The following is a 25,815-nucleotide window of genomic DNA, read 5'->3' as shown; positions in this document are numbered from 1 at the left end:
TTCCAGCCCCGCCCTTTTTGCCCTTTCCCCCCGTTTTTTGGGCTGGATTTTGGGCTCATTCCCGCGGTTCCAGCCCCGCCCCCTTTCCCCCCCTTTCCCCCCGTTTTTGGGGCCGGTTTTGGGCTCATTCCCGGCCCTTTTGGGCTCATTCCCGGCTCTTTTGGGGCTCGTTCCCGCGGTTCCAGCCCCGCCCCCTTTCCCCCCGTTTTTTGGGCTGGATTTTGGGCTCATTCCCGGCTGTTTTGGGGCTCATTCCCGCGGTTCCAGGCCCGCCCCCTTTCCCCCCCTTTCCCCCCGTTTTTGGGGCCGGTTTTGGGCTCATTCCCGGCTCTTTTGGGCTCGTTCCCGCGGTTCCAGCCCCGCCCTTTTTGCCCTTTTCCCCCCATTTTGGGGCTGGATTTTGGGCTCATTCCCGCGGTTCCAGCCCCGCCCCCATCCCCCGTCCCCGCCCCCCGCTCACCCACGGCGTCGGCCCCCGCCCGGCGCAGGTAGCGGCACTCGGCCGGGGTCTCGTAGCTGGGCCCCCCCACGCCCACGTAGACCCCCGAGCGCGCCCGCAGCTCCCGGGGGGCCAGGGCCAGCGCCAGGCGCCGCAGGGCGGGGTCGTAGGCGTCGGTCATGGAGGGGAACCGCGGCCCGAACCTGAAACACACCCAAAATCACCGTTTTTCAACCCAAAATGGGCATTTATACCGCCGAAATGCTGCTTTTTCACCCCAAAATGTGCGTTTATAGCACCGAAATGTGCATTTATAGCCCAAAATGGCCATTTCTAACCCCAAAATCACGCTTTGTCACCCCAAAATGTGCATTTATAGCCCCAAAATGTGCATTTCTAACCCCAAAATGGCCATTTCTAACCCCAAAATCACGCTTTGGCACCCCAAAATGTGCATTTCTAGCCCCAAAATGTGCATTTCTAACCCCAAAATCACGCTTTGGCACCCCGAAATGTGCATTTCTAACCCCAAAATCATGCTTTGTCACCCCAAAATGTGCATTTATAGCCCCAAAATGTGCATTTCTAAACTTAAAATGTGCATTTCTAACCCCAAAATGTGCATTTCTAACCCCAAATGTGCATTTATAGCCCCAAAATGGCCATTTCTAGCCCTAAAATGTGCATTTATAGCCCTAAAACCTCCATTTCTAGCCCCAAAATCACGCTTTTTCACCCCAAAATGGCCATTTCTGACCCCAAATGTCCATTTCTAGTCCCAAAATGTCCATTCCTCACCCCAAAATGTGCATTTCTAACCCCACAATGTGCATATCTAACCCCAAAATGTGCATTTCCAACCCCAAAATGGCCATTTCCAACCCCAAAATGGCCATTTCTAAACCCAAAATGTGCATTTATAGCCCCAAGAAGTCCATTTCTAACCCCAAAATGCCACTTTTTAACCCCAAAATGGCCATTTCTAAACCCAAAATGTGCATTTATAGCCCCAAATGTGCATTCCTAACCCCGAAATGTCGCTTTTTCACCCCAAAATCATCCCAAATGTGCATTCCTAACCCTGAAATCCCACTTTTTCACCCCAAAAAGGCCATTCCTAACCCCAAAATGTCCAATTCTAGCCCCAAAATGCCGCTTTTTCACCCCAAAATGTCCATTTCTGACCCCAAAATGGCCATGTCTGACCCCGAAATCACGCTTTTTCACCCCAAAATACTCATTTCTAACCCCAAAATACTCATTTCTAACCCCAAAATGGCCATTTCTAGCCCCAAAATCAGCCCCAAAATGTCTATTTTTATCCCCAAATCCCCCTTTTCCCCCCCAAAATCAACCCCCTTTTCCCCCAACCCCCTTTTTCCCCAAAATCCCCATTTTTTACCCCAAACCCCCCATTTTTCCCCCCAAACCCCTTTTCCCCCAAACCCCCATTTTTCCCCCCAAACCCCTTTTTCCCAAAATCCCCATTTTTCCCCCCAAACCCCTTTTTCCCCCCAAACCCCTTTTTCCCCCATACCCCTTTTTCCCCAAAATCCCCATTTTTCCCCCAAATCCCCATTTTTCCCAAAATCCCCATTTTCCCCCCAAACCCCCTTTTTCCCCAAAACCCCCTTTTTTATCCCCAAATCCCCATTTTCCCCCCAGCCCCCTTTTTCCCAAACCTGCCCTTTTTCCCCCCAAACCCCCATTTTTCCCCCCAAACCCATTTTTCCCCCAAACCCCGTTTTTCCCAAAATCCCCTTTTTTATCCCCAAAATCCCCATTTTTTCCCAAAATCCCCATTTTCCCCCCCAAACCCCATTTTTCCCAAACCCCCATTTTTCCCCCCAAACCCATTTTTCCCAAAATCCCCATTTTTCCCCCCAAAACCCCCATTTTCCCAAAATCCCCCTTTTTCCCAAAATCCCCTTTTTCCCCCAAACCCCCTTTTTCCCAAAATCCCCATTTTTCCCCCAAAATCCCCATTTTTCCCCCCAAACCCGTTTTTTCCCAAAATCCCCATTTTTCCCCCCAAACCCGTGGCCCCGCCCACCTCTCGTCATTGGGCCCCACCAGGGGCGAGCGTCCGGCCAGGCCGGGCAGGTCGATGTGGTCGCGGATGACCAGCAGGTGACCGGCGGTCAGCCCCGGCCGGAGCGAGCCCGCGGCGTTGGTCAGCACCAGGGTGTGGACACCCAGCAAGGCCAGGGTCCGGACCGGGATGACCACCTGGACAGGGGTCAGTCAGGGGTCAGTGAGGGTCAGTGGTCAGTCTATGGTCAGCACCAGGGTGTGGACACCCAGCAGGGCCAGGGTCCGGACCGGGATGACCACCTGGGGAGGGGTCACTCAGGGGTCAGTGAGTGACCAGAGGGGTCAGTGGTCAGTCTATGGTCAGCACCAGGGTGTGGACACCGAGCAGGGCCAGTGTCCGGACCGGAATGACCACCTGGGCAGGGTCAGTGGTCAGTTAGGGTCAGTGGTCAGTGGTCAGTCTGTGGTCAGTCTGTGGTCAGCACCAGGGTGTGGTCACGGATGACCAAGCAGGTGACCGGCGGTCAGCCCCGGCCGGAGCGAGCCCGCGGCGTTGGTCAGCACCAGGGTGTGGACACCGAGCAAGGCCAGCGTCCGGACGGGGATGACCACCTGGGGAGGGGTCAGTGGTCAGTCTATGGTCAGCACCAGGGTGTGGACACCGAGCAAGGCCAGGGGTCCGGACGGGGATGACACCTGGACAGGGGTCAGTGGTCAGTCAGGGGTCAGAGTGGTCAGTCTGGGGTCAGTGAGGGTCAGTGGTCAGTCTATGGTCAGCACCAGGGTGTGGACACCCAGGAGGGCCAGCGTCCGGACAGGGATGACCACCTGGACAGGGGTCAGTGGTCAGTCTGGGGTCAGTGAGTGACCACAGTGGTCAGTGAGGGTCAGTGAGGGGTCAGTGGTCAGTCAGTGGTCAGTCTATGGTCAGCACCAGGGTGTGGACACCGAGCAAGGCCAGGGTCCGGACGGGGATGACCACCTGGACAGGGGTCAGTGGTCAGTGAGGGTCAGTGAGGGTCAGTGGTCAGTCTGTGGTCAGTCTGTGGTCAGCACCAGGGTGTGGACACCCAGGAGGGCCAGCGTCCGGACAGGGATGACCACCTGGACAGGGGTCAGTCAGGGGTCAGTGAGGGGTCAGAGTGGTCAGTGCATGGTCAGTGAGGGTCAGTGGTCAGTCTGTGGTCAGTCTGTGGTCAGCACCAGGGTGTGGTCGCGGATGACCAGCAGGTGACCGGCGGTCAGCCCCGGCCGGAGCGAGCCCGCGGCGTTGGTCAGCACCAGGGTGTGGACACCCAGCAGGGCCAGGGTCCGGACCGGGATGACCACCTGGACAGGGGTCAGTCAGTGGTCAGTGAGTGACCACAGTGGTCAGTGAGGGTCAGTGAGGGTCAGTGGTCAGTCTGTGGTCAGTGAGTGGTCAGCACCAGGGTGTGGACACCCAGCAGGGCCAGGGTCCGGACGGGGATGACCACCTGGGGAGGGTCAGTGAGGGTCAGTGAGGGTCAGTGAGGGTCAGTGAGGGTCAGTGGTCAGTCTGTGGTCAGTGAGTGGTCAGCACCAGGGTGTGGTCACTCTGTGGTCACTCTGTGGTCAGTGACGGGTCAGAGTGGTCAGTGGTCACTCTGTGGTCACTCTGTGGTCAGTGACGGGTCAGAGTGGTCAGTGGTCACTCTGTGGTCACTCTGTGGTCACTCTATGGTCAGCAGCAGGGTGTGGTCACTCTGTGGTCACTCTGTGGTCACTCTGTGGTCACTCTATGGTCAGCAGCAGGGTGTGGTCACTCTGTGGTCACTCTGTGGTCACTTTGTGGTCACTCTGTGGTCACTCTGGGGTCAGTCTGTGGTCACTCTATGGTCAGCAGCAGGGTGTGGTCACTCTGTGGTCACTCTGTGGTCAGCAGCAGGGTGTGGGTCACTCTGTGGTCACTCTGCGGTCACTCTATGGCCAGTGAGGGGTCAGAGTGGTCACTGCATGGTCACTCTGTGGTCACTCTGGTCACTCTGTGGTCACTCTGTGGTCACTCTATGGTCAGTACCAGGGTGTGGTCATTGGGTGTGGTCATTGGGTGTGGTCAGGAGAAGGTCAGGGGTCATGGGTGTGGCCAAGAGGCGTGGCTAAATGAGGAGGGTGGGGCAGAGGGGCCGGGCCTGTGGAGGGGGCTGGGCAAAGGGGTGTGGCCCCAGCTGTGGGCGTGTCCCCAGGTGTGTGGCGTGTCCCCAGATGTGGGCGTGTCCCCAGGTGTGTGGGCGTGGCCGACTCACCTGGCTGGAGGTGTACCCCTCGTACAGGTGTGTGCCCCGCCCCCAGGTGTGCCCCGCCCCAGGTGTGCCCTGCCCCAGCTGTGGGCGTGTCCCCAGGTGTGTGGGCATGTCCCAGGTGTGTGGGCGTGGCCGACTCACCTGGCTGGAGGTGTACCCCTCGTACAGGTGTGTGCCCCGCCCCCAGGTGTGCCCCGCCCCCAGGTGTGCCCCGCCCCAGCTGTGGGTGTGTCCCCAGGTGTGTGGGCGTGTCCCCAGGGGTGTGGGCGTGTCCCCAGGTGTGTGGGCGTGGCCGACTCACCTGGCTGGAGGTGTACCCCTCGTACAGGTGGAACCGGCCCTGCAGGACGGCGCAGGGGGCGGAGCCAAGGCGCCCCACGACCAATCGCCCGGCGTGGCCCTGCACTGGGGGCGGGGCCGGGGGTCACCACGCCCCCCTGGGCCCCAGGTGACCTCCGGGCCCCCCCGGGACCCCAAAATGACCCAAAACTGCCCCAAAATGCCCAAAACAGCCCAAAAATACCTCCCAGTCCCTCCCAGTCCCTCCCAGTTCCTCCAGTCCCCTCCCAGTCCCTCCCAATCCCCTCCCAGTCCCTCCCATTCCCTCCAGTCCCTCCAGTCCCTCCCAGTCCCTCCCAGTCCCCCCAGTCCCTCCAATCCCCTTCCAGTCCCTCCCAGTCCCTCCCAGTTCCCTCCCAGTTCCCCCCAGTCCCTCCCAGTCCCCTCCCAGTCCCCCCCAGTCCCTCCCAGTCCCTCCCAGTCCCCTCCCAGTCCATCCCAGTCCCCCCCAGTCCCCTCCCAGTCCCCTCCCAGTCCCTCCCAGTCCCCCCCAATCCCCTCCCAGTCCCTCCCAGTCCCTCCCAGTCCCCCCCAGTCCCCTCCAGTCCCCTCCCAGTCCCTCCCAGTCCCCTCCCAGTCCCCTCCCAGTCTCTCCAGTTCCCTCCCAGTCCCTCCCAGTTCCCTCCCAGTCCCTCCCAGTCCCTCCCAGTCCCCCCCAATCCCCTCCCAGTCCCTCCCAGTCCCTCCCAGTCCCCCCCAGTCCCCTCCCAGTCCCCTCCAGTCTCTCCCAGTCCCCTCCCAGTCCCCTCCCAGTCTCTCCCAGTTCCCTCCCAGTCCCTCCCAGTTCCCTCCCAGTCCCTCCCAGTCCCTCCCAGTCCCTCCCAGTCCCCTCCCAGTCCCTCCCAGTCCCTCCCAGTCCCCCCCAGTCCCCTCCCAGTCCCCTCCCAGTCTCTCCCAGTCCCCTCCCAGTCCCCTCCCAGTCTCTCCCAGTTCCCTCCCAGTCCCTCCCAGTTCCCTCCCAGTCCCCCTCAATCCCCTCCCAGTCCCTCCCAGTTCCCTCCCAGTCCCTCCCAGTCCCATTCCCAGTCCCTCCCAGTCCCCTCCCAGTCCCTCCCAGTCCCTCCCAGTCCCCTCCCAGTCCCTCCCAGTCCCCCCCAATCCCCTCCCAGTCCCCTCCCAGTCCCTCCCAGTTTGATCCCAGTCCCTCCCAGTCTGTCCCAGTACCGGTGCTGCGGGGGAAGTGCGGTATGTCGCGATAGTCGAAGCTCTGCGGCTCCTTCAGCCCCCAGTGCTCCCAGTAACCCCCGGTTCCCGGTGCCCCAGTCCCTCCCAGTCCCTCCCAGTCCTTCCCAGTGCCCCTCCCAGTGCCCTATCGGTACCGGTGCTGCGGGGGAAGTGCGGTATGTCGCGATAGTCGAAGCTCTGCGGCTCCTTCAGCTCCCAGTGCTCCCAGTAACCCCCGGTTCCCGGTGCCCCCAGGCCCTCCCAGTCCCCCCCAGTCCCTCCCAGTCCCCTCCCAGTTTGATCCCAGTCCCCTATCGGTACCGGTGCTGCGGGGGAAGTGCGGTATGTCGCGATAGTCGAAGCTCCCAGTGCTCCCAGTGCTCCCAGTAACCCCCGGTTCCCGGTGCCCCCAGTCCCTCCCAGTCCCCCCCAGTCCCCCCCAGTCCCTCCCAGTCCCTCCCAGTTTGATCCCAGTCCCCTATCGGTACCGGTGCTGCGGGGGAAGTGCGGTATGTCGCGATAGTCGAAGCTCCCAGTGCTCCCAGTGCTCCCAGTAACCCCCGGTTCCCGGTGCCCCCAGTCCCCCCCAGTCCCTCCCAGCCCATTCCCAGTCCCTCCCAGTTTGATCCCAGTCCCTCCCAGTCCCCTATCGGTACCGGTGCTGCGGGGGAAGTGCGGTATGTCGCGATAGTCGAAGCTCTGCGGCTCCTTCAGCTCCTGCGCCAGCGCCCCCAGCCCCGAGCCGCACACCAGCGCCACCTGCGGCGGCTCCCGGAACTGCGCCCGCAGCCAGCGCGCCGCCTCGGCGCACGCCTCGTAACTGGGGGGACCAGTTTGGACCAGTTCGGACCAGTTCGGACCAGTATAAACCAGTTTGGACCAGTTTGGACTGATATAAACCAGTTTGGACTGATATAAACCAGTTTGGACCAGTATGGACCGATATAAACCAGTTTGGACCAGTATGGACCAGTTTGGACCGATATAAACCAGTTTGGACCAGTATGGACCAGTTTGGACCGATATAAACCAGTTTGGACCAGTATGGACCAGTATGGATTGGTATGGACCAGTATGGACCAGTATGGACCAGTTTGGACCGATATAAACCAGTTTGGACCAGTATGGACCAGTATGGATTGGTATGGACTAGTATGGACCAGTATGGACCAGTTTGGACAGATATAAACCAGTATGGACCAGTATGGACCGGTGTTAACTGGTACGGACCAGTATGGACCAGTATGGACCAGTTCGGACCAGTTTGGACCGATATAAACCAGTTTGGACCAGTATGGCCCAGTATGGACCAGTTCGGACCAGTTTGGACTGATATAAACCAGTTTGGACCAGTATGGACCAGTATAAACCAGTATAAACCAGTATAAACCAGTATAAACCAGTATGAACTGGTTTGGACCAGTATGGATTGGTGCACGCCTCGTAACTGGGGGGACACCAGTATGGACCAGTTTGGACCAGTTTGGACCAGTATAAACCAGTTTGGACCAGTATGGACCAGTATAAACCAGTATAAACCAGTTTGGACCAGTATGGACTGATATAAACCAGCATGGACCAGTATGGACCAGTATGGATCGACCTAGGCCTCATAACTGGGGGAGGGGATGCCAGGATGAACTGGTTTGGACTGGTCGGACTGGTATAAACCAGTATGGACCAGTATGGACCAGTATGGACTGGATTGGAACAGTTTGGACCAGGATGACCCCAGGACCCCCGGGATGACCCCGGAATGACCCCAGGATGACCCCAGGATGACCCCAGGACCCTTGAGATGACCCCAGGATGACCCCATGACCCCCAGGATGACCCCATGACCCCCAGGATGACCCCGAGATGACCCCAGGATGACCCCAGGATGACCCCAGGACCCCCGGGATGACCCCAAGATGACCCCAGGATGACCCCAGGACCCCAAAGATGACCCCAGGATGACCCCAGGACCCTTGAGATGACCCCATGACCCCCAGGATGACCCTAGGCTGACCCCAGGATGACCCCAGGACCTCCGGGATGACCCCAGGACCCTTGGGATGACCCGAGATGACCCCAGGATGACCCCAGGACCCCAAAGATGACCCCAAGATGACCCCAGGACCCCCAGGATGACCCCAGGACCCCTGGGCTGACCCCATGACCCCGAGGCTGACCCCAGGATGACCCCGGAATGACCCCAGGATGACCCCAGGACCCCCGGGATGACCCCAGGACCCTTGAGATGACCCCAGGATGACCCCAGGACCCCCGGGATGACCCCGGGATGACCCCAGGACCCCCAGGATGATCCCAGGACCCCAAAGATGACCCCGAGATGACCCCAGGACCCCCGGGATGACCCCGAGATGACCCCAGCATGACCCCATGACCCCGAGGCTGACCTCACACTGACCCAGGATGACCCCAGGACCCCCAGGATGACCTCAGGACCCCCGGAATGACCCCAGGATGACCCCAGGACCCCCGGAATGACCCCGAGATGACCCAGGATCACCCCAGGACCCCCGGGATGACCCCAGGATGACCCCAGGATGACCCCATGACCCCCGCCCCGCCCCCCCACCCCGACCTTGACCCTCGCCCGGTTCCGGGCCCGGGGCCAGGCGGACTTTGGGCCCGGCCGGGCTCGGCCCCGCCCCCAAACGCCCCAAAATCCCCCAAATCCCCCCCAAACCCCTCCCCCACCCCCATCCGGGCTCTTTTTGGGCAGGGGGAGGGGGCTCCGAGCCCCCCAGGCCACGCCCCCCGCCGCTGATTGGCCGCGAGACCCCCGCGCCGCGCTGCCATTGGATGATCCCGCACCCCCCCCCCGACCCCCCCGTCCCCCCCCCCATCCCCTCCCGGCCCCGAAAGGACCCAAAAAGCCCCGAAATGGCCCCAAAATCGCCGCCGGTTCCCCCCCCTCACCTCCCGTCCATCGCGGCCCCGTCTGCGCCTCAGGCCCCGCCCCGCCCCTTATATGGCGGCCGCCATGACGTCACCGGCGCGGCCCCCGCGCCTCGGCCAATCGGCGGTGGCGGCCGCGTCGCCATGGCGACGGCCGGCGGGAGCGGCGGGGGCGGCGGCCAATCAGCGCGCGGCTGGGAGGGGCAGCGGCCAATGGGTGGGCGGGGAGGGCGGGGCGTTGCCGGGAAAAGAAGGGGGAAGTAGGAGAAATCACGTGACGAGGGGGCGGCCAATGGGAGCGCGGGGAGGGGACCGGAAAGCCGGCGGCGCGGGCGTTGCCACGGCAACGCCGGAAATGAGGGCGGGGGCGGGTCACGTGATGCGGAACGAGCCAATGGCAGCGCGCGGGGCGGCGGGGCGGCGGGTCACGTGAGGCGGGGCGGCCAATGGGAGCGCGGGCTGGGCGGCACCGCCCCCGCGTGAAGGCGGCGGGCCAATCGGGCGCGGGGGGGCGTGGCCGGGGCGCTGTCATGGCGGACGGGGAGCGATCGCCGCTGCTGCCGCCCGAGGCGGGGCCGGGCCCGGGCGGGGCCGCGGCCGCCGGTGAGAAGGGGCGGAGCCGCGCGGGATGGGCGGGGTTTACCGGCGGGGCGGGGCCCGGGCGAGGCGCGAACGGCGGAGGGGCGTGGCTTACAGCGCTGAGGGGAGGGCGTGGCCGGTGGGGGCGTGGCTCCGCCGGTCCGACTCGCCGCTCTCTGATTGGCAGGCGGCGGCGGGGCGGGCCCGGGCGAGGCGCCGCCCCCTTACTCGCCATTGGGCAGCCCCGAGGCGGCGGGGGCGGGGCCTCCGGCGGTCACGTGCCGCGTGTGCCAGCGGCCAATCAGCGTCGAGGGGAAGACGCACCAGCACGTGGTCAAGTGCGGGGGGTGTGGCGAGGCCACGGTAAGGGGGCGTGGCTTCGGGGGGGAGGGGTCTGCGTGGGCGGGGCTTGGCGGGGAGGGCGTGGCCTGACGGGCGGGGTCGGGGCGGGGTGTGGGGTGGGTGTTGATGGGGTGGGAGGGGTTTGAGGCGGATGGGCGGGGTTTGAAGGGGTGGGTGCGGGTCGGGGGCGTGTCCCGGCTGAGGCCACGCCCCCTGCGCGGCGGCAGCCAATCAGGACGGCCCCCGGGGGGAAGAAGTACGTGAGGTGTCCGTGCAACTGCCTGCTGGTGTGCCGGGCGTCGGCGCAGCGCATCGCCTGCCCGCGGCCATACTGGTCAGACTGGGAGGGACTGGGAGGGACTGGGAGGGACTGGGAGGGACTGGGAGGGGATTGGGAGGGGACTGGGAGGGGACTGGGAGGGACTGGGAGGGGACTGGGAGGGGATTTGGGGGGGACTGGGAGGGACTGGGAGGGACTGGGAGGGGACTGGGAGGGGACTGGGAGGGGACTGGGAGGGGATTAAGGGTTACTGGTTTATACTGGGAGGGACTGGGAGGGACTGGGAGGGGATTGGGAGGGACTGGGGGGGACTGGGAGGGACTGGGGGGGGATTGGGGGGGGCTGGGAGGGACTGGGAGGGGATTGGGATGGACTGGGAGGGACTGGGAGGGGACTGGGATGGACTGGGAGGGACTGGGAGGGACTGGGAGGGGATTGGGGGGGACTGGGAGGGACTGGGAGGGGACTGGGAGGGGATTGGGGGGGACTGGGAGGGACTGGGAGGGGACTGGGATGGACTGGGAGGGACTGGGAGGGGATTGGGGGGGACTGGGAGGGACTGGGAGGGGATTGGGGGGGACTGGTTTATACTGGGAGGGGACTGGGGGCACTCTGCGGGACTGGGAGGGACTGGGATCAGACTGGGATTGAACTGGGAGGAACTGGGGGGGTCACTGGTCCTTACTGGGAGCACTGGGGGGGTCCCTCGTCCATACTGGGAGCAGTGGGGGGGTCGCTGGGAGCACTGGGGGGGTCACTGGGCCATACTGGTCCATACTGGGAGCACTGGGGGGGTAACTGGGCCATACTGGTCCATACTGGGAGCACTGGCGGGGTCACTGGGAGCACTGGGGGGGTCACTGGGCCATACTGGTCCATACTGGGAGCACTGGGGGGGTAACTGGGCCATACTGGTCCATACTGGGAGCACTGGCGGGGTCACTGGGAGCACTGGGGGGGTCACTGGGAGCACTGGGGGGGTCACTGGTCCGTACTGGTCCATACTGGGAGCCCCGGGGGGGGTCACTGGGAGCACTGGGGCGGTCACTGGTCCATACTGGGAGCACTGGGGGGGTCACTGGTCCATACTGGGAGCACTGGGGGGGTCACTGGGAGCACTGGGGGGGTCACTGGTCCATACTGGGAGCACTGGGGGGGTCACTGGGCCATACTGGTCCATACTGGTCCATACTGGGAGCACTGGGGGGGTCACTGGTCCATACTGGTCCGTACTGGGAGCCCCGGGGGGGTCCCCGGGCGCCCCTCCCCCGCTCCCAGTCTGACCCAGTGCTCCCAGTAAGAGGATCATCAACCTGGGCCCGGTGCAGACGGGCGCGCCCAGCCCTGACCCCGCCCCCGGGGGCGTGCGCGTGGCCTGCGCCCACTGCGGGGGGCCCTTCCTGGTGAGCCCCGCCCCCCGGGCCACGCCCACCTCATTGTGCATGCCTGGCCACGCCCCCTGAGCGACCGCGCCCCTATGACCCCAATCACTGCCCTTCCTGGTGAGCCCCGCCCCTTCCGGCCCCGCCCACCTCATTGTGCATGCCTAACCACGCCCCCTGAGCGACCACACCCCTTTAAACCCAATCACTGCCCTTCCTGGTGAGCCCCGCCCCTTCCGGCCCCGCCCACCTCATTGTGCATGCGTAACCACGCCCCCTGAGCGACCGCGCCCCTTTAACCCCGATCACTGCGGGGGGCCCTTCCTGGTGAGCCCCGCCCCTTCCGGCCACGCCCACCTCATCCCGCATGCCTGGCCATGCCCCCTCCCAATCATTGGGCACACCGAGCCACGCCCCTCCCCTTCAAGCCCCTCCCTGTAAAGCCCCACCCTTTAAAGCCCCTCCCTCTTCAAGCCCCACCCTTTAAAGCCCCTCCCTCTTCAAGCCCCTCCCTGTAAAGCCCCTCCCTCTTCCAGCCCCACCCTTTCAAGCCCCTCCCTCTTCCAGCCCCACCCTTTAAAGCCCCTCCCTCTTCCAGCCCCACCCTTTAAAGCCCCTCCCTCTTCCAGCCCCTCCCTTTCAAGCTCCTCCCCCTTTAGGCCCGCCCCATTTCACCATTAACACCTCCCGCCTCCAGACTCCGCCCCCTGCACCCCCAGCCCCTCCCCCTCATTCCGTGCCACCTCCCAGCCCCGCCCACACCACCACGCCCCATTTAGCCCCACCTTTTGAGTGACCACGCCCCTTTCCCGCAGTGGGCGGAGCTCCCCGAGCGCTCATTGGCTCGCTGCCCGCACTGCCGCAAGGTGTAAGTCAAGCCCCGCCCCTTTTCCCGCGGTCACGCCTCTCTGGAGCTGACCACACCCCTCTGGCCACGCCCAGGTCCGCGATTGGCCGGCGGTTCCCACGGCGACGCTGCCTCTGCTGCCTATTGGCCGCTCTGCTGATGGGCGGGGCCGCGGCCGGACTGGCGGTGAGGGGCGGGGCCTCAAGGGGCGGGGCCTGGGGGGTGGAGTCTGGTGAGGGCAGGATTAAATTGGGAGGGGCTACAAGGGGGAAATGGGTGGGGCTTGGAGGGAGAGGGGGTTAAGGGGTGGAGCTTAAGGGGGTGGGGCTTTAAAGGGTGGGGCTTGAATGGGTGTGGCTTGAAGGGGGGAGTGCCTGGGGATTGGGTGAGGTGGGCGAATGGGCGTGGCTTTAGGGGCTGTGGCGCAAAGGGGCGGAGCCTAGCTGCCTGCGGGGCGTGGCTCTCAGAAGGGTGTGGCATCACGGGTGTGGCGCAAATGGGCGGGGCTTAACGGAGGATGACGTAAGGGGTCAGACGAGAACAGGGCGTGTTCAGGGGGCGTGTCCAGAGGGTGACCACGCCCCCTGCCCCGCCCAGGCCGGCACCTGGTGGGCGTGGCGCCGGGCGCGGTGGGTGCCGGCGGCGTGGGCGGTGCTGGGGGCGGGCGCGGGGGCGTGTCTTCTGCGGGCAGCCTATTGGGGCTGCGTGCGCGTCAGCCAGCCCCTCCCACCCCGCGCCTGACCACGCCCCCCGCCCGGACACGCCCGCACGGAGAGATCCCGCCCCCGCGGGACACGCCCCTTCATCACGGGACACGCCGGTGGGCGTGGCTGGCCGCCATGACGTCACGCAGCCACGCCCCGTTCGCCATTGGACGATCCATCCACTTCCGGCCCCGCCCCCCTTCTTTATTCCGCATGGCCCCTCCCCCTTCCCGCATGACTCGGGCCCCGCCCACTTGTACATAAGCTCCGCCCCCCGTGTACAGCGCTATTTATTGGCCACGCCCAGCGAGGGCGGGGCCGCCTGTAAATAAACCCAAAATCGGCATTTTTCACCCCAAAATTCACCTTTATTAAAACAGAGAGGGGGCGGGGACTAAAGGGGGAGGGGCCTAGAGGGGGAGCGTTTTGGGGTGGATTTGGGGGATTTTGGGTCCGAGCAGCGGCGGCAGCACCTGAGAGACCCAAATTTGGGTCATTTTGGGGGAATTTGGGTAAAAACGAGGGCGGGGCGAGGCCTCGGGGCCGGTGACGTCATCAGAGCCCAAATTTGGGTCATTTCGGGGGAATTTGGGTAAAAACGAGGGCGGGGCGGGGCCTCGGGGCCGGTGACGTCATCAGAGCCCAAATTTGGGTCATTTTGGGGGAATTTGGGTAAAAACGAGGGCGGGGCAATGCCTCAAGGCCAGTGACGTCATCAGAGCCCAAATTTGGGTCATTTTGGGTCATTTTTGGGTAAAAACGAGGGCGGGGCGAGGCCTCGGGGCCAGTGACGTCATCAGAGCCCAAATTTGGGTGGTTTTGGGTCAATTTGGGTAAAAATGAGGGCGGGGCACCAGCTCAGGGCTTGTGACGTCATCAGAGCCTGATTTTGGGCGGTTTTGGGTCGGTTTTGGGTCTTTTCGCGGCGATTTTGGGTCGAGGCGTGGTGGGCGGGGCAATCCCAGCCTGATGATGTCATCAGAGCGCTGTTTCGGGGCCGTTTTGGACTCGGCCGCAATTTTGGGTGAATTTCAGGCGATTTTGGGCTCGGGTTAAAATCAGCTTTGACTCTGAGTGGGTTCGAGGGGTTCTGAGCCGGTTTTGGGGCAAATTGAGCCAATTTTGGGCCTGAACATACCCAAGAGCAGACAACAGCCTGAAAGTCCAATTTTTGGCCAATTTAAGGCGATTTTGGGCCAATTTTGCCGATTTTGGGCCCATTTAGTCCAATTTGGGGCCAATTTAAAGCGATTTGGGGCAAATTGAGCCAATTTTGGGACTGATCATATCCAAGAGCAGATAACAGCCTGAAACTCAAATTTTGAGTGATTTTGAGTGGACTTAAGCCGATTTTGGGCCAATTTAGCCTATTTTGGGCCAATTTGGGCCAAGTTGAGCCGATTTTGGGCCAATTCAAGTTGGTTTTGGTCCTGAACATATTCAAGACCAAACAACAGCCTGAAACCCCAATTCTGAGCAAATTTAGGCCGATTTTGGGCCAAATTGAGCCAATTTTGGATCAATTTAAGCCGATTTTAGACCCAATTTGAGCCAATTTTGGGCCCAATTTAGGCCAATTTTGGGTCAATTTTAGCCGATTTTAGGCCCAATTTGAGCCGATTTTGGGGCCAATTTAGGCTGATTTTGGATCAATTTCAGCCGATTTCGATCAAATTGCGCCGATTTTGGCCCTGAACATATCCAAGACGGGAAAACAGCCTGAAACTCCAATTTTGAGCAATTTTGGGTCAATTTAGCCAATTTTGGACCAATTTCAGCCGATTTTGGGCCAAATTGAGCCGATTTCGGGCCAAATTAAGCCGATTTTGGGCCAAATTGAGCCGATTTTGGACTTTTACATATCCAAGACCAGACAACAGTACGGAACTCCAAATCTGAGTGATTTTGAGCGCATTTAAGCTGATTTTGGGCCAAAATGAGCCAATTTTGGGCCAAATTGAACCGATTTTTGCCCAATTTAGCCGATTTCGGCCCAATTTACCCCGATTTTGTCCCAAACCGAGCCCACCCAGCGCCCCCAGCCCCGCTCAGAGGGCCAGCAGGGCGGTGACGGGGCAGTGGTCGCTGCCCTGCGCCGCGCTGCGGATCTTGCAGTCGCACAGCGCCCCCAGCAGGCGCCGCGACAGCACGGCGTAGTCCAGCCGCCAGCCCACGTTGCGCGCCCGCGCCGCGCCCAGGTAGGTCCAGAAGGTGAAGGCGCCGCGCGCCTCGGGGTACAGGTGCCGGAAGGTGGCGGGGGCCGGCCCCCAGGAGCCGGTTTGGGGCGGTTTGGGGCGGTTTTGGGGCGGTTTAGGCCGGTTTGGGCCGATTTAGGAGCGATTTTGGGTTAATTTGAGCCGATTTTGGGGCACAATTTGAGCCGATTTTGGGTCAATTTAAGCCAATTTTAGACCCAATTGGAGCCGATTTTGGGGCCAATTTGAGCCGATTTTGGGGCCAATTTAGGTCGATTTTGGGCCAATTTCAGCTTATTTTGGGCCAAATTAAGCCGATTTCGATCAAATTGCGCCGATTTTGGCCCTGAACATATCCAAGACTGGAAAACAGCCTGAAACTCCAATTTTGAGCAATTTTGGGTCAATTTAGCCGATTTTGGACCTATTTAGGCCAATTTTGGGCCAATTTGGTGCCAATTTAAGCCGATTTTGGGCCAAATTGAGCCGATTTTGGCCCTGATCATATCCAAGACCAGACAACAGTACGGAACTCCAAATCTGAGTGATTTTGAGCGAATATAAGCCGATTTTGGGCCAAATTGAGCCGATTTTGGGCCAATTTAAACCGATTTTGGCCGAATTTACCCCGATTTTGTCCCAAACCGAGCCCACCCAGCGCCCCCAGCCCCGACCCCCGCCGCTCAGAGGGCCAGCAGGGCGGTGACGGGGCAGTGGTCGCTGCCCTGCGCCGCGCTGCGGATCTTGCAGTCGCACAGCGCCCCCAGCAGGCGCCGCGACAGCACGGCGTAGTCCAGCCGCCAGCCCACGTTGCGCGCCCGCGCCGCGCCCAGGTAGGTCCAGAAGGTGAAGGCGCCGCGCGCCTCGGGGTACAGGTGCCGGAAGGCGGCGGGGGCCGGCCCCCAGGAGCCGGTTTGGGGCGGTTTGGGGCGGTTTTGGGGCGGTTTAGACCGGTTTGGGACGATTTAGGAGCGATTTTGGGTTAATTTGAGCCGATTTTAGACCCAATTTGAGCCGATTTTGGGGCCAATTTGAGCCGATTTTGGACCAAATTTAGGCTGATTTTGGGGCCAATTTAGGTCGATTTTGAGGCCAATTTAGGTCGATTTTGGGCCAATTTCAGCCGATTTTGGACCAATTTAGGCCGATTTTGGATCAATTTCAGCCGATTTCGATCAAATTGCGCCGATTTTGGCCCTGAACATATCCAAGACTGGAAAACAGCCTGAAACTCCAATTTTGAACAATTTTGGGTCAATTTAGCCAAATTTGGACCAATTTAGTCCTATTTTGAGCCAATTTGAGCCGATTTCGGTCCAAACTGAGCCGATTTTGGACTTTTACATATCCAAGACCAGACAGCAGTACGGAACTCCAAATCTGAGTGATTTTGAGCGCATTTAAGCCGATTTTGGGCCAAATTGAGCCAATTTTGAGCCCATTTGAGCCGATTTTGGGCCCATTTAGGCCGATTTTGGACCAAATTTAGGCCGATTTCGATCAAATTGCGCCGATTTTGGCCCTGAACATATCCAAGACGGGAAAACAGCCTGAAACTCCAATTTTGAGCAATTTTGGGTCAATTTAGCCGATTTTGGGCCAATTTCAGCCGATTTTGGGCCAATTTCAGCTTATTTTGGGCCAATTTCAGCCGATTTCGATCAAATTGCGCCGATTTTGGACATTTACATATCCAAGACCAGACAACAGTACGGAACTCCAAATCTGAGTGATTTTGAGCGCATTTAAGCCGATTTTGGGCCGATTTGAGCCGATTTTGGGCCAATTTAGTCCTATTTTGGGCCAAATTGAGCCAATTTTGGGCCAAATTGAGCCGATTTTGGGACGGAACATAGCCAAGACCAGACAGGAGTGTGAACCTTGGATTTGAGTGAATTTAAGCCAATTCTGGGCCAATTTGACCCAATTTTGGGCCAATTTGAGCCGATTTTGGGCCAAATTGAACCCGATTTTGGCCAAATTGAGCCGATTTTGCCCCAATTTCCCCCGATTTCATCCCAATCCCCACCTCACCCCACCGCTCAGAGGGCCAGCAGGGCGGTGATGGGGCAGTGGTCGCTGCCCTGCGCCGCGCTGCGGATCTTGCAGTCGCACAGCGCCCCCAGCAGGCGCCGCGACAGCACGGCGTAGTCCAGCCGCCAGCCCACGTTGCGCGCCCGCGCCGCGCCCAGGTAGGTCCAGAAGGTGAAGGCGCCGCGCGCCTCGGGGTACAGGTGCCGGAAGGCGTCGGCGAAGCCGGCCTCCAGGAGCCGGTTTGGGGCGGTTTGGGGCGGTTTTGGGGCGGTTTAGGCCGGTTTGGGGCGATTTAGGAGCGATTTTGGGTTAATTTGAGTCGATTTTGGGCACAATTTGAGCCGATTTTGGATCAATTTTAGCCGATTTTATGCCCAATTTGAGCCGATTTTGGGGCCAATTTGAGCCGATTTTGGGGCCAATTTAGGCCGATTTGGGGCCAATTTAGGCCGATTTTGGGCCAAATTAAGCCGATTTTGGACCAAATTTAGGCCGATTTCGATCAAATTGCGCCGATTTTGGCCCTGAACATATCCAAGACTGGAAAACAGCCTGAAACTCCAATTTTGAGCAATTTTGGGTCAATTTAGCCAATTTTGGACCAATTTCAGCCAATTTTGAACCAATTTAGTCCGATTTGCGGCTAATTTAGGCCGATTTCGGTCCAAATTGAGCCGATTTTGGACTTTTACATATCCAAGACCAGACAACAGTACGGAACTGCAAATCTGAGTGATTTTGAGCGAATTTAAGCCGATTTTGGGCCAAATTGAGCCAATTTTGACCCAATTTGAGCCGATTTTGGGGCCAATTTAGGCCGATTTTGGATCAATTTCAGCCGATTTCGATCAAATTGCGCCGATTTTGGCCCTGAACGTATCCAAGACTGGAAAACAGCCTGAAACTCCAATTTTGAACAATTTTGGGTCAATTTAGCCAATTTTGGACCAATTTCAGCCAATTTTGGGCCAAATTGAGCCGATTTTGGGCCAAATTGAGCCGATTTTGGGCCAAATTGAGCCGATTTTGGGACGGAACATAGCCAAGACCAGACAGGAGTGTGAACCTTGGATTTGAGCGAATTTAAGCCAATTCTGGGCCAATTTGAGCCGATTTTGGGCCAAATTGAACCGATTTTTGCCGAATTTAGCCAATTTTAGCCCAATTTACCCCGATTTCATCCCAATCCCCACCTCACCCCGCCGCTCAGAGGGCCAGCAGGGCGGTGACGGGGCAGTGGTCGCTGCCCTGCGCCGCGCTGCGGATCTTGCAGTCGCACAGCGCCCCCAGCAGGCGCCGCGACAGCACGGCGTAGTCCAGCCGCCAGCCCACGTTGCGCGCCCGCGCCGCGCCCAGGTAGGTCCAGAAGGTGAAGGCGCCGCGCGCCTCGGGGTACAGGTGCCGGAAGGCGGCGGGGGCCGGCCCCCAGGAGCCGGTTTGGGGCGGGTTTGGGGCGATTTAGGCCGGTTTGGGACGATTTAGGAGCGATTTTGGGTTAATTTGAGCCGATTTTGGGTCAATTTAAGCCGGTTTTAGACCCAATTTGAGCCGATTTTAGTCCCAATTTAGGCCGATTTTAGACCCAATTTGAGCCGATTTTGGGGCCAATTTGAGCCGATTTTGGGGTCAGTTTAGGCCGATTTTAGACCCAATTTGAGCCGATTTTGGGGCCAATTTAAGCCGATTTGGGGCCAATTTAGGCCGATTTTGGATCAATTTCAGCCGATTTCGATCAAATTGCGCCGATTTTGGCCCTGAACATATCCAAGACTGGAAAACAGCCTGAAACTCCAATTTTGAGCAATTTTGGGTCAATTTAGCCAATTTTGGACCAATTTCAGCCAATTTTGGGCCAAATTAAGCCGATTTTGAGCCAATTTGAGCCGATTTCGGTCCAAACTGAGCCGATTTTGGACTTTTACATATCCAAGACCAGACAACAGTACGGAACTCCAAATCTGAGTGATTTTGAGCGAATTTAAGCCGATTTTGGGCCAATTTGAGCCGATTTTGGGCCAAATTAAACCGATTTTGGACCAATTTAGCCGATTTTGGCCCAATTTCCCCCGATTTCATCCCAAACCGAGCCCACCCAGCGCCCCCAGCCCCGCTCAGAGGGCCAGCAGGGCGGTGACGGGGCAGTGGTCGCTGCCCTGCGCCGCGCTGCGGATCTTGCAGTCGCACAGCGCCCCCAGCAGGCGCCGCGACAGCACGGCGTAGTCCAGCCGCCAGCCCACGTTGCGCGCCCGCGCCGCGCCCAGGTAGGTCCAGAAGGTGAAGGCGCCGCGCGCCTCGGGGTACAGGTGCCGGAAGGCGTCGGCGAAGCCGGCCTCCAGCAGCCGCGAGAAGCCGGCGCGCTCCTGCGGCGTGAAGCCGGGGCTGGCGCGGTTGGCGCGGGGGTGGCACAGGTCGATGTCGTTGTGCGCCACGTTGAGGTCCCCGCAGAGCAGGACGGGCTTGCGGGCGTCCAGGCGGCGCAGGAACTGCAGGAAGGCGGCGTCGAAGCGCAGCCGCGGCTCCAGGCGCGCCAGGCCCCGGCCGGCGTTGGGCACGTAGGCCGAGACCACGAAGAGGGAGGGGAACTCGGCGGTGAGGACGCGGCCGTCGGCGTCGTGCTCCGGGTCACCTGGGGGGAGAGAACTGGGGGTGACTGGGAGGGACTGGGAGGGACTGGGAGGGACTGGGAGGGACTGGGAGGGACTGGGAGGGACTGGGAGGGGATTGGGAGGGGATTGGGAGGGGATTGGGATAGACTGTGAGGGACTGGGAGGGGATTGGGAGGGCCTGGGAGGGACTGGGAGGGGATTGGGAGGGACTGGGAGTGACTGGGAGGGACTGGGAGGGACTGGGAGGGACTGGGGGGGACTGGGAGGGGACTGGGAGGGACTGGGGGGGGATTGGGATAGACTGGGAGGGAACTGGGAGGGACTGGGAGGGACTGGGAGGGGATTGGGAGGGACTGGGAGTAACTGGGAGGGACTGGGGGGGATTGGGATGGGACTGGGATGGGAACTCGGCGGTGAGGACGCGGCCGTCAGCGTCGTGCTCCGGGTCACCTGGGGGGGGAGAGAACTGGGAGTGACTGGGAGGGACTGGGAGAGAGCTGGGAGAGAGTTGGAGTGGGATAGACCTGGATTGGGATAGATTGGGAGGGACTGGGGGGGACTGGGAGGGGATTGGGAGGGACTGGGAGGGACTGGGAATGACTGGGAGGGACTGGGATGGGACTGGGAATCACTGGGAGGGCATTGGGAGGGGATTGGGGGGTACTGGGAGAGAGCTGGAGTGGATTGGGAGGGATTGGGAATGACTGGGAGGGACTGAGGGGGACTGGGAGAGAGCTGGGAGAGAGCTGGAGTGGGATAGACCTGGATTGGGATAGATTGGGAGGGACTGGGAGGGGACTGGGAGGGGAATGGGATAGACTGGGATGGGATTGGGGGGGACTGGGATAGACTAGGAATCACTGGGAGGGGATTGGGATAGACTGGGAGGGACTGGGAGGGGATTGGGAGGGACTGGGAGGGGATTTGGGGGCACTGGGATGGACTGGGAGGGGATTGGAAGGGACTGGGAGGGGATTGGGAGGGACTGGGATAGACTGGGAATCACTGGGAGGGTATTGGGATAGACTGGGAGGGACTGGGATGGGATTGGGAGGGACTGGGATGGACTGGGGGGGAACTGGGAGGGACTGGGATGGGACTGGGAGGGACTGAGAGGGGATTGGGATGGTCGGGAGGGACTGGGATAGACTAGGAGGGGACTGGGAGGGAGCTGGAGTGGATTGGGAGGGAACTGGGAGGGATTGGGAATGACTGGGAGGGACTGGGAGGGACTGGGAATCACTGGGAGGGGATTGGGATAGACTGTGAGGGACTGGGAGGGACTGGGAGGGGATTGGGAGGGACTGGGAGAGACTGGGAGGGGATTGGGAGGGGATTGGGAGGGACTGGGAGGGACTGGGAGGGGATTGGGAGGGGATTGGGAGGGACTGGGAGAGACTGGGAGGAACTGGGTGAGAGCTGGAGTGGGATAGACCTGGATTGGGATAGACTGGGAGGGACTGGGAGGGATTTCAGGGTGGTTTGGGGTGATTTTGGGGCAGTTTTGGGGCGATTTCAGGTCGGTTTTGGGACAGTTCTTGGAGCGATTTTGGGGCGGTTTCAGTGCGGTTCTCAGGGCGGTTTTGGGCCGATTTTGGGGCGGTTGTCAGGCCGATTTCGGGCCGATTTTGGGGTGATTTCAGGCCGATTTTGGGGTGATTTCAGTGCATTTTGGGCCCTCACCGATGCCGTAGGTGACGTCCAGGGGCTCGGTCCTGGCCAGCAGCCCCACCCCGCTGTAGCCCGGCCGGTCCCGGGCGCTGCTCCAGAACTGGTGGGGCAGCCCCGGCAGCGCCCGCAGCTCGGCCGGCACCGCCGCCGCCGCGCACTTGGTCTCCTGCAGGCACAGCACGTCCGGGGCCTCCTCCTGCACCCACTGGGGACAAAACACCCGAAAATGGGCAAAATACATCTCAAAATATGAAATTGTGGCAAAAAACCCCAGCGAAAACGGTGAAAAAACGGTGAAAAACCACCCAAAATTACCCCAAAATTACCCCAAAATCAGCCCACAATCCCCTCCTGCAGGCACAGCCTGTCCGGGGCCTCCTCCTGCACCCACTGGGGCAAAAACAGGCAAAAATGGTAAAAACTGATCTCAAAATATATAATTGTGGCAAAAAACCCCAGCGAAAACGGTGAAAAAACACCCAGAAATCACCCCAAAATCACCCCAAAATCATCCCAAAATCCCCTCCTGCAGGCACAGCACGTCCGGGGCCTCCTCCTGCACCCACTGGGGCGAAAACAGGCGAAAACGGGAAAAATACATCTCAAAATATGCAATTATGGCAAAAAACCCCAGCGAAAATGGTGAAAAAACACCCAGAATCAGCCCAAAATCCCCCCAAAATCACCCCAAAATCAGCCCAAAATCCCCCCAAATCCCCTCCTGCAGGCACAGCACATCCGGGGCCTCCTCCTGCACCCACTGGGGACAAAACACACGGAAATGGTAAAAATACATCCCAAAAAATGCAATAATGGCAAAAAACCCCAGCAAAAACAGTGAAAAAACACCCAGAAACGGTGAAAAACCCACCCAAAATCAGCCCAAAATCCCCCCAAACTCAGCCCAAAACAACCCCAAAATCCCCTCCTGCAGGCACAGCACGTCCGGGGCCTCCTCCTGCACCCACTGGGGCCAAAACCGGCAAAAACGGGAAAAATACATCCGGAAATATCGAATTATGGCAAAAAACCCCAGCGAAAACGGTGAAAAAACGGTGAAAAACCACCCAGAAATGGGGAAAAAACGCCCAGAAATGGTAAAAAAACCCCGTCTGAAACAGCCCCAAAATCTCCTCCTGCACCCTCTGGGGGAAAACACCTGGAAATGGTTAAAACCCCTCGAAATGCCCCAAAAATGGTAAAAAACCCTCGAAATCTTCCAAAATCGATAAAATCCCCTCAAAATCCCCCAATAATGAGGAAAAACCCCTCAAAATCCCCCAAAATTGGTTAAAAACCCTCAAAATCCCCCAAAATCAGGAAAATCCCCTCAAAATCCCCCCAAAATGTGAAAAAAACCCTCGAAATCCCCCGAAATTGATAAAATCCCCTGAAAATCCCCCAAAATCAGTAAAAACCCCTCAAAATCCCCCCAAAATGGTAAAAAACTCCTCAAAATTCCCCTAAAATGGGAAAAATCCCTCAAAATCCCCCAAGATAGGGAAAAAACCCTCAAAATCCCCCAAAATTGGTTAAAAACCCTCAAAATCCCCCAAAATCAGTAAAAACCCCCCAAAATGGTAAAAAACTCCTCAAAATCCCCCCAAAATGGTAAAATCCCCTCAAAATCCCCCCAAAATAATAAAAAACCCCTCAAAATGGTAAAAAAATCTCAAAATCCCCCAAATCAGTGAAATCCCCTCAAAATCCCCCAGAATTGGTAAAAAACCCCCAAAATCCCCCAAAAAGGTCAAATCCCCCCAAATCCCCCCAAAACCGGCCCCACCCCTCCCGCGCTTCGCTCGGCCCCGCCCCCTCCGCCGGGCCCCGCCCCTTACCTGGGCCCCGCCCTTGCGCAGCCACGCCCTCAGCCCGTCCACGTTCCATGACGTCACCTTGAGCGTCCAGCGCCGCCCATCGGGCGTGGTCTCGCGGGTGGGCGGGTCCTCGTAGGGCGGGGCCGGGGACGCCTTGGGCGCCTTGGCGGGGGCGGGGCCTGCGGGGAGCGGCCAATGGTGGGCAGGGGGCGGGGCCGGGTCAGACTGGGAGGGGTTGGGGGGGATTTGGGGGTACTGGGTTATACTGGGAGAGACTGGGATGGACTGGGAGGGGGATTGCGGTTACTGGTTTGTACTGGGAGGGGGTTTGGGGGTTACTGGGAGGGATTGGGAGGGACTGGGAGAGGATTTGGGGTTACTGGGTTATACTGGTTTGGACTGGGAGGGGGTTTGGGGTTACTGGTTTGGACTGGTTTGGACTGGGAGGGGATTGGGGGGGTACTGGGAAGGGGTTTAGGTCCGTACTGGTCTATACTGGGCCATACTGGTCTGTACTGGTTTATACTGGTCTATACATGTCCATAATGGTCCATATTGCTCTATACTGGTTTATTATGGTCTATACTGGTTTATACTGGTCCGCACTGGTCCGCACTGGGCCATACTGGTCTGTACAAGTCTTAACTGGTTTATACTGGCCCGTACTGGTCCATACTAGTTTATACTGGTCTGCACTGGTCCGTACCAGTCCATACTGGTCTATACCAGTTTATACTGGTCTATACTGGTCCATACTGGTCCGTACCGGTCTATACTGGTCCATACTGGTCCATACTGGTCCGTACCGGTCTATACTGGTCCATACTGGTCTATACTGGTCCATACTGGTCAGTTCTGGTCCTTACTGGTCCATACCGGTCCATACTGGTTTATACTGGTCTATACTGATCTATACTGGTCCGTACTGGTCAGTTCTGGTCCTTACTGGTTTATACTGGTCTATACTGGTCCGTACTGGTTTATACTGGTCCGTACCGGTCCATACTGGTCAGTTCTGGTCCTTACTGGTTTATACTGGTCTATACTGGTCCGTACTGGTTTATACTGGTCCGTACCGGTCCATACTGGTCAGTTCTGGTCCTTACTGGTCTATACTGGTCTGTACTGGTCCATACTGGTCCGTACTGGGCACTCACCGGCCTCGTCCCCGCTCCCGTTCTCCTCCTTCTTCTTCCCGCGCTTCGGCATGGCGCTGGCCCCGCCCCTTCCGCCGCTGGCCGCGCCCCCTCGGCCTTCAAGCCCCGCCCCTGCGCCGGGGAGAGAGAAGGACGTCATCAGCGTGAACCAATCAGAGCACGCCCTGGCTTTGGTAACCCCTCCCCTCAAAGCTCGGCCAATCAGAGCGCGCCGTAACTTTAGCACCCGCCTCCCCTTACAGCCTGGCCAATCGGAGAGCGCCGTAGCTTTAGAACCCGCCTACTCTCACATCCTGACCAATCAGAGCGCGCCGTGGCTTTAGCACCCGCCTCTCCCTCATGCCCGGCCAATCGGAGCGCGCCGTGGCTTTAGCACCCGCCTCCCCTCACAGCCTGGCCAATCAGAGCGCGCCGTAGCTTTAGCACCCGCCTCCCCTTACAGCCTGGCCAATCAGAGCGCGCCGTAGCTTTAGCACCCGCCTCCCCTCACAGCCTGGCCAATCAGAGCGCGCCGTGGCTTTAGAAACCGCCTGCCCTTACAGCCTGGCCAATCAGAGCGCGCCGTGGCTTTAGCACCCACCTCCCCCTCATGCCCAGCCAATCAGAGCGCGCCGTAGCTTTACTCCCACCTCCCTCCTCAAGCCTGACCAATCAGAGCGCGCTGTTCCTTTAGCACCCGCCTCCCCGCACACTCCGCCAATCAGAGCGCGGCGCCCCTCACGCCGCGTCAGCCAATCAGTGCCCGCCGCCGCCACGTGCGGCCCTGGGGGCGGAACGGGGCCCGAACCGGGAGCGATCGGCTCCGAACGGGGCCCGAACCGGAACCGGGCCCGAACCGGGCGCGATCGGCTCCGAACGGGGCCTGAACCGGGAGCGATCGGCTCCGAACGGGGCCCGAACCGGAACCGGGCCCGAACCGGGCGCGATCGGCTCCAAACCGGGCCCGAACCGGGAGCGATCGGCTCCGAACGGGGCCCGAACCGGAACCGGGCCCGAACCGGGCGCGATCGGCTCCAAACCGGGCCCGAACCGGGAGCGATCGGCTCCAAACCGGGCC

At 59.9% G+C, this 25,815-nt stretch overlaps 3 protein-coding genes across 3 annotated transcripts; 1 reads left to right on the top strand and 2 right to left on the bottom strand.

The window, feature by feature from the left end:
- Positions 1–227: 227 nt before the first annotated feature.
- PNP (purine nucleoside phosphorylase) lies at positions 228–9,205 on the bottom strand (the record flags this gene model as incomplete). The annotated part of the gene is made up of 5 exons (XM_084224184.1): positions 9,166–9,205; positions 6,894–7,057; positions 5,036–5,139; positions 2,493–2,668; positions 228–642 (listed from the first exon to the last, which is right to left on the bottom strand). Exons 1-5 carry the CDS (start codon positions 9,174–9,176, stop codon positions 228–230), a joined length of 870 nt encoding a protein of 289 aa, XP_084080310.1. The 5' UTR covers positions 9,177–9,205.
- Positions 9,206–9,654: 449 nt separating this feature from the next.
- Positions 9,655–13,629, top strand: PIP4P1 (phosphatidylinositol-4,5-bisphosphate 4-phosphatase 1). Its single transcript, XM_084224163.1, has 7 exons — positions 9,655–9,747; positions 9,911–10,086; positions 10,293–10,399; positions 11,643–11,748; positions 12,543–12,595; positions 12,670–12,760; positions 13,172–13,629. The coding sequence occupies exons 1-7, from the start codon at positions 9,675–9,677 to the stop codon at positions 13,313–13,315; spliced, it is 750 nt and encodes a 249-aa protein (XP_084080289.1). The 5' UTR covers positions 9,655–9,674; the 3' UTR covers positions 13,316–13,629.
- Positions 13,630–13,816: 187 nt separating this feature from the next.
- APEX1 (apurinic/apyrimidinic endodeoxyribonuclease 1) lies at positions 13,817–24,857 on the bottom strand. The gene is made up of 4 exons (XM_084224162.1): positions 24,759–24,857; positions 23,623–23,780; positions 21,797–21,989; positions 13,817–20,133 (listed from the first exon to the last, which is right to left on the bottom strand). Exons 1-4 carry the CDS (start codon positions 24,808–24,810, stop codon positions 19,619–19,621), a joined length of 918 nt encoding a protein of 305 aa, XP_084080288.1. The 5' UTR covers positions 24,811–24,857; the 3' UTR covers positions 13,817–19,618.
- Positions 24,858–25,815: the final 958 nt, after the last annotated feature.

Source organism: Fringilla coelebs (assembly GCF_963513975.1).
Source record: "Fringilla coelebs genome assembly, chromosome: 34".
Taxonomy (NCBI): Eukaryota; Metazoa; Chordata; class Aves; order Passeriformes; family Fringillidae; genus Fringilla; species Fringilla coelebs.
The sequence above is the reverse complement of the archived record's forward strand: the minus strand, read 5'-3'. Positions and strand labels throughout refer to the sequence as shown.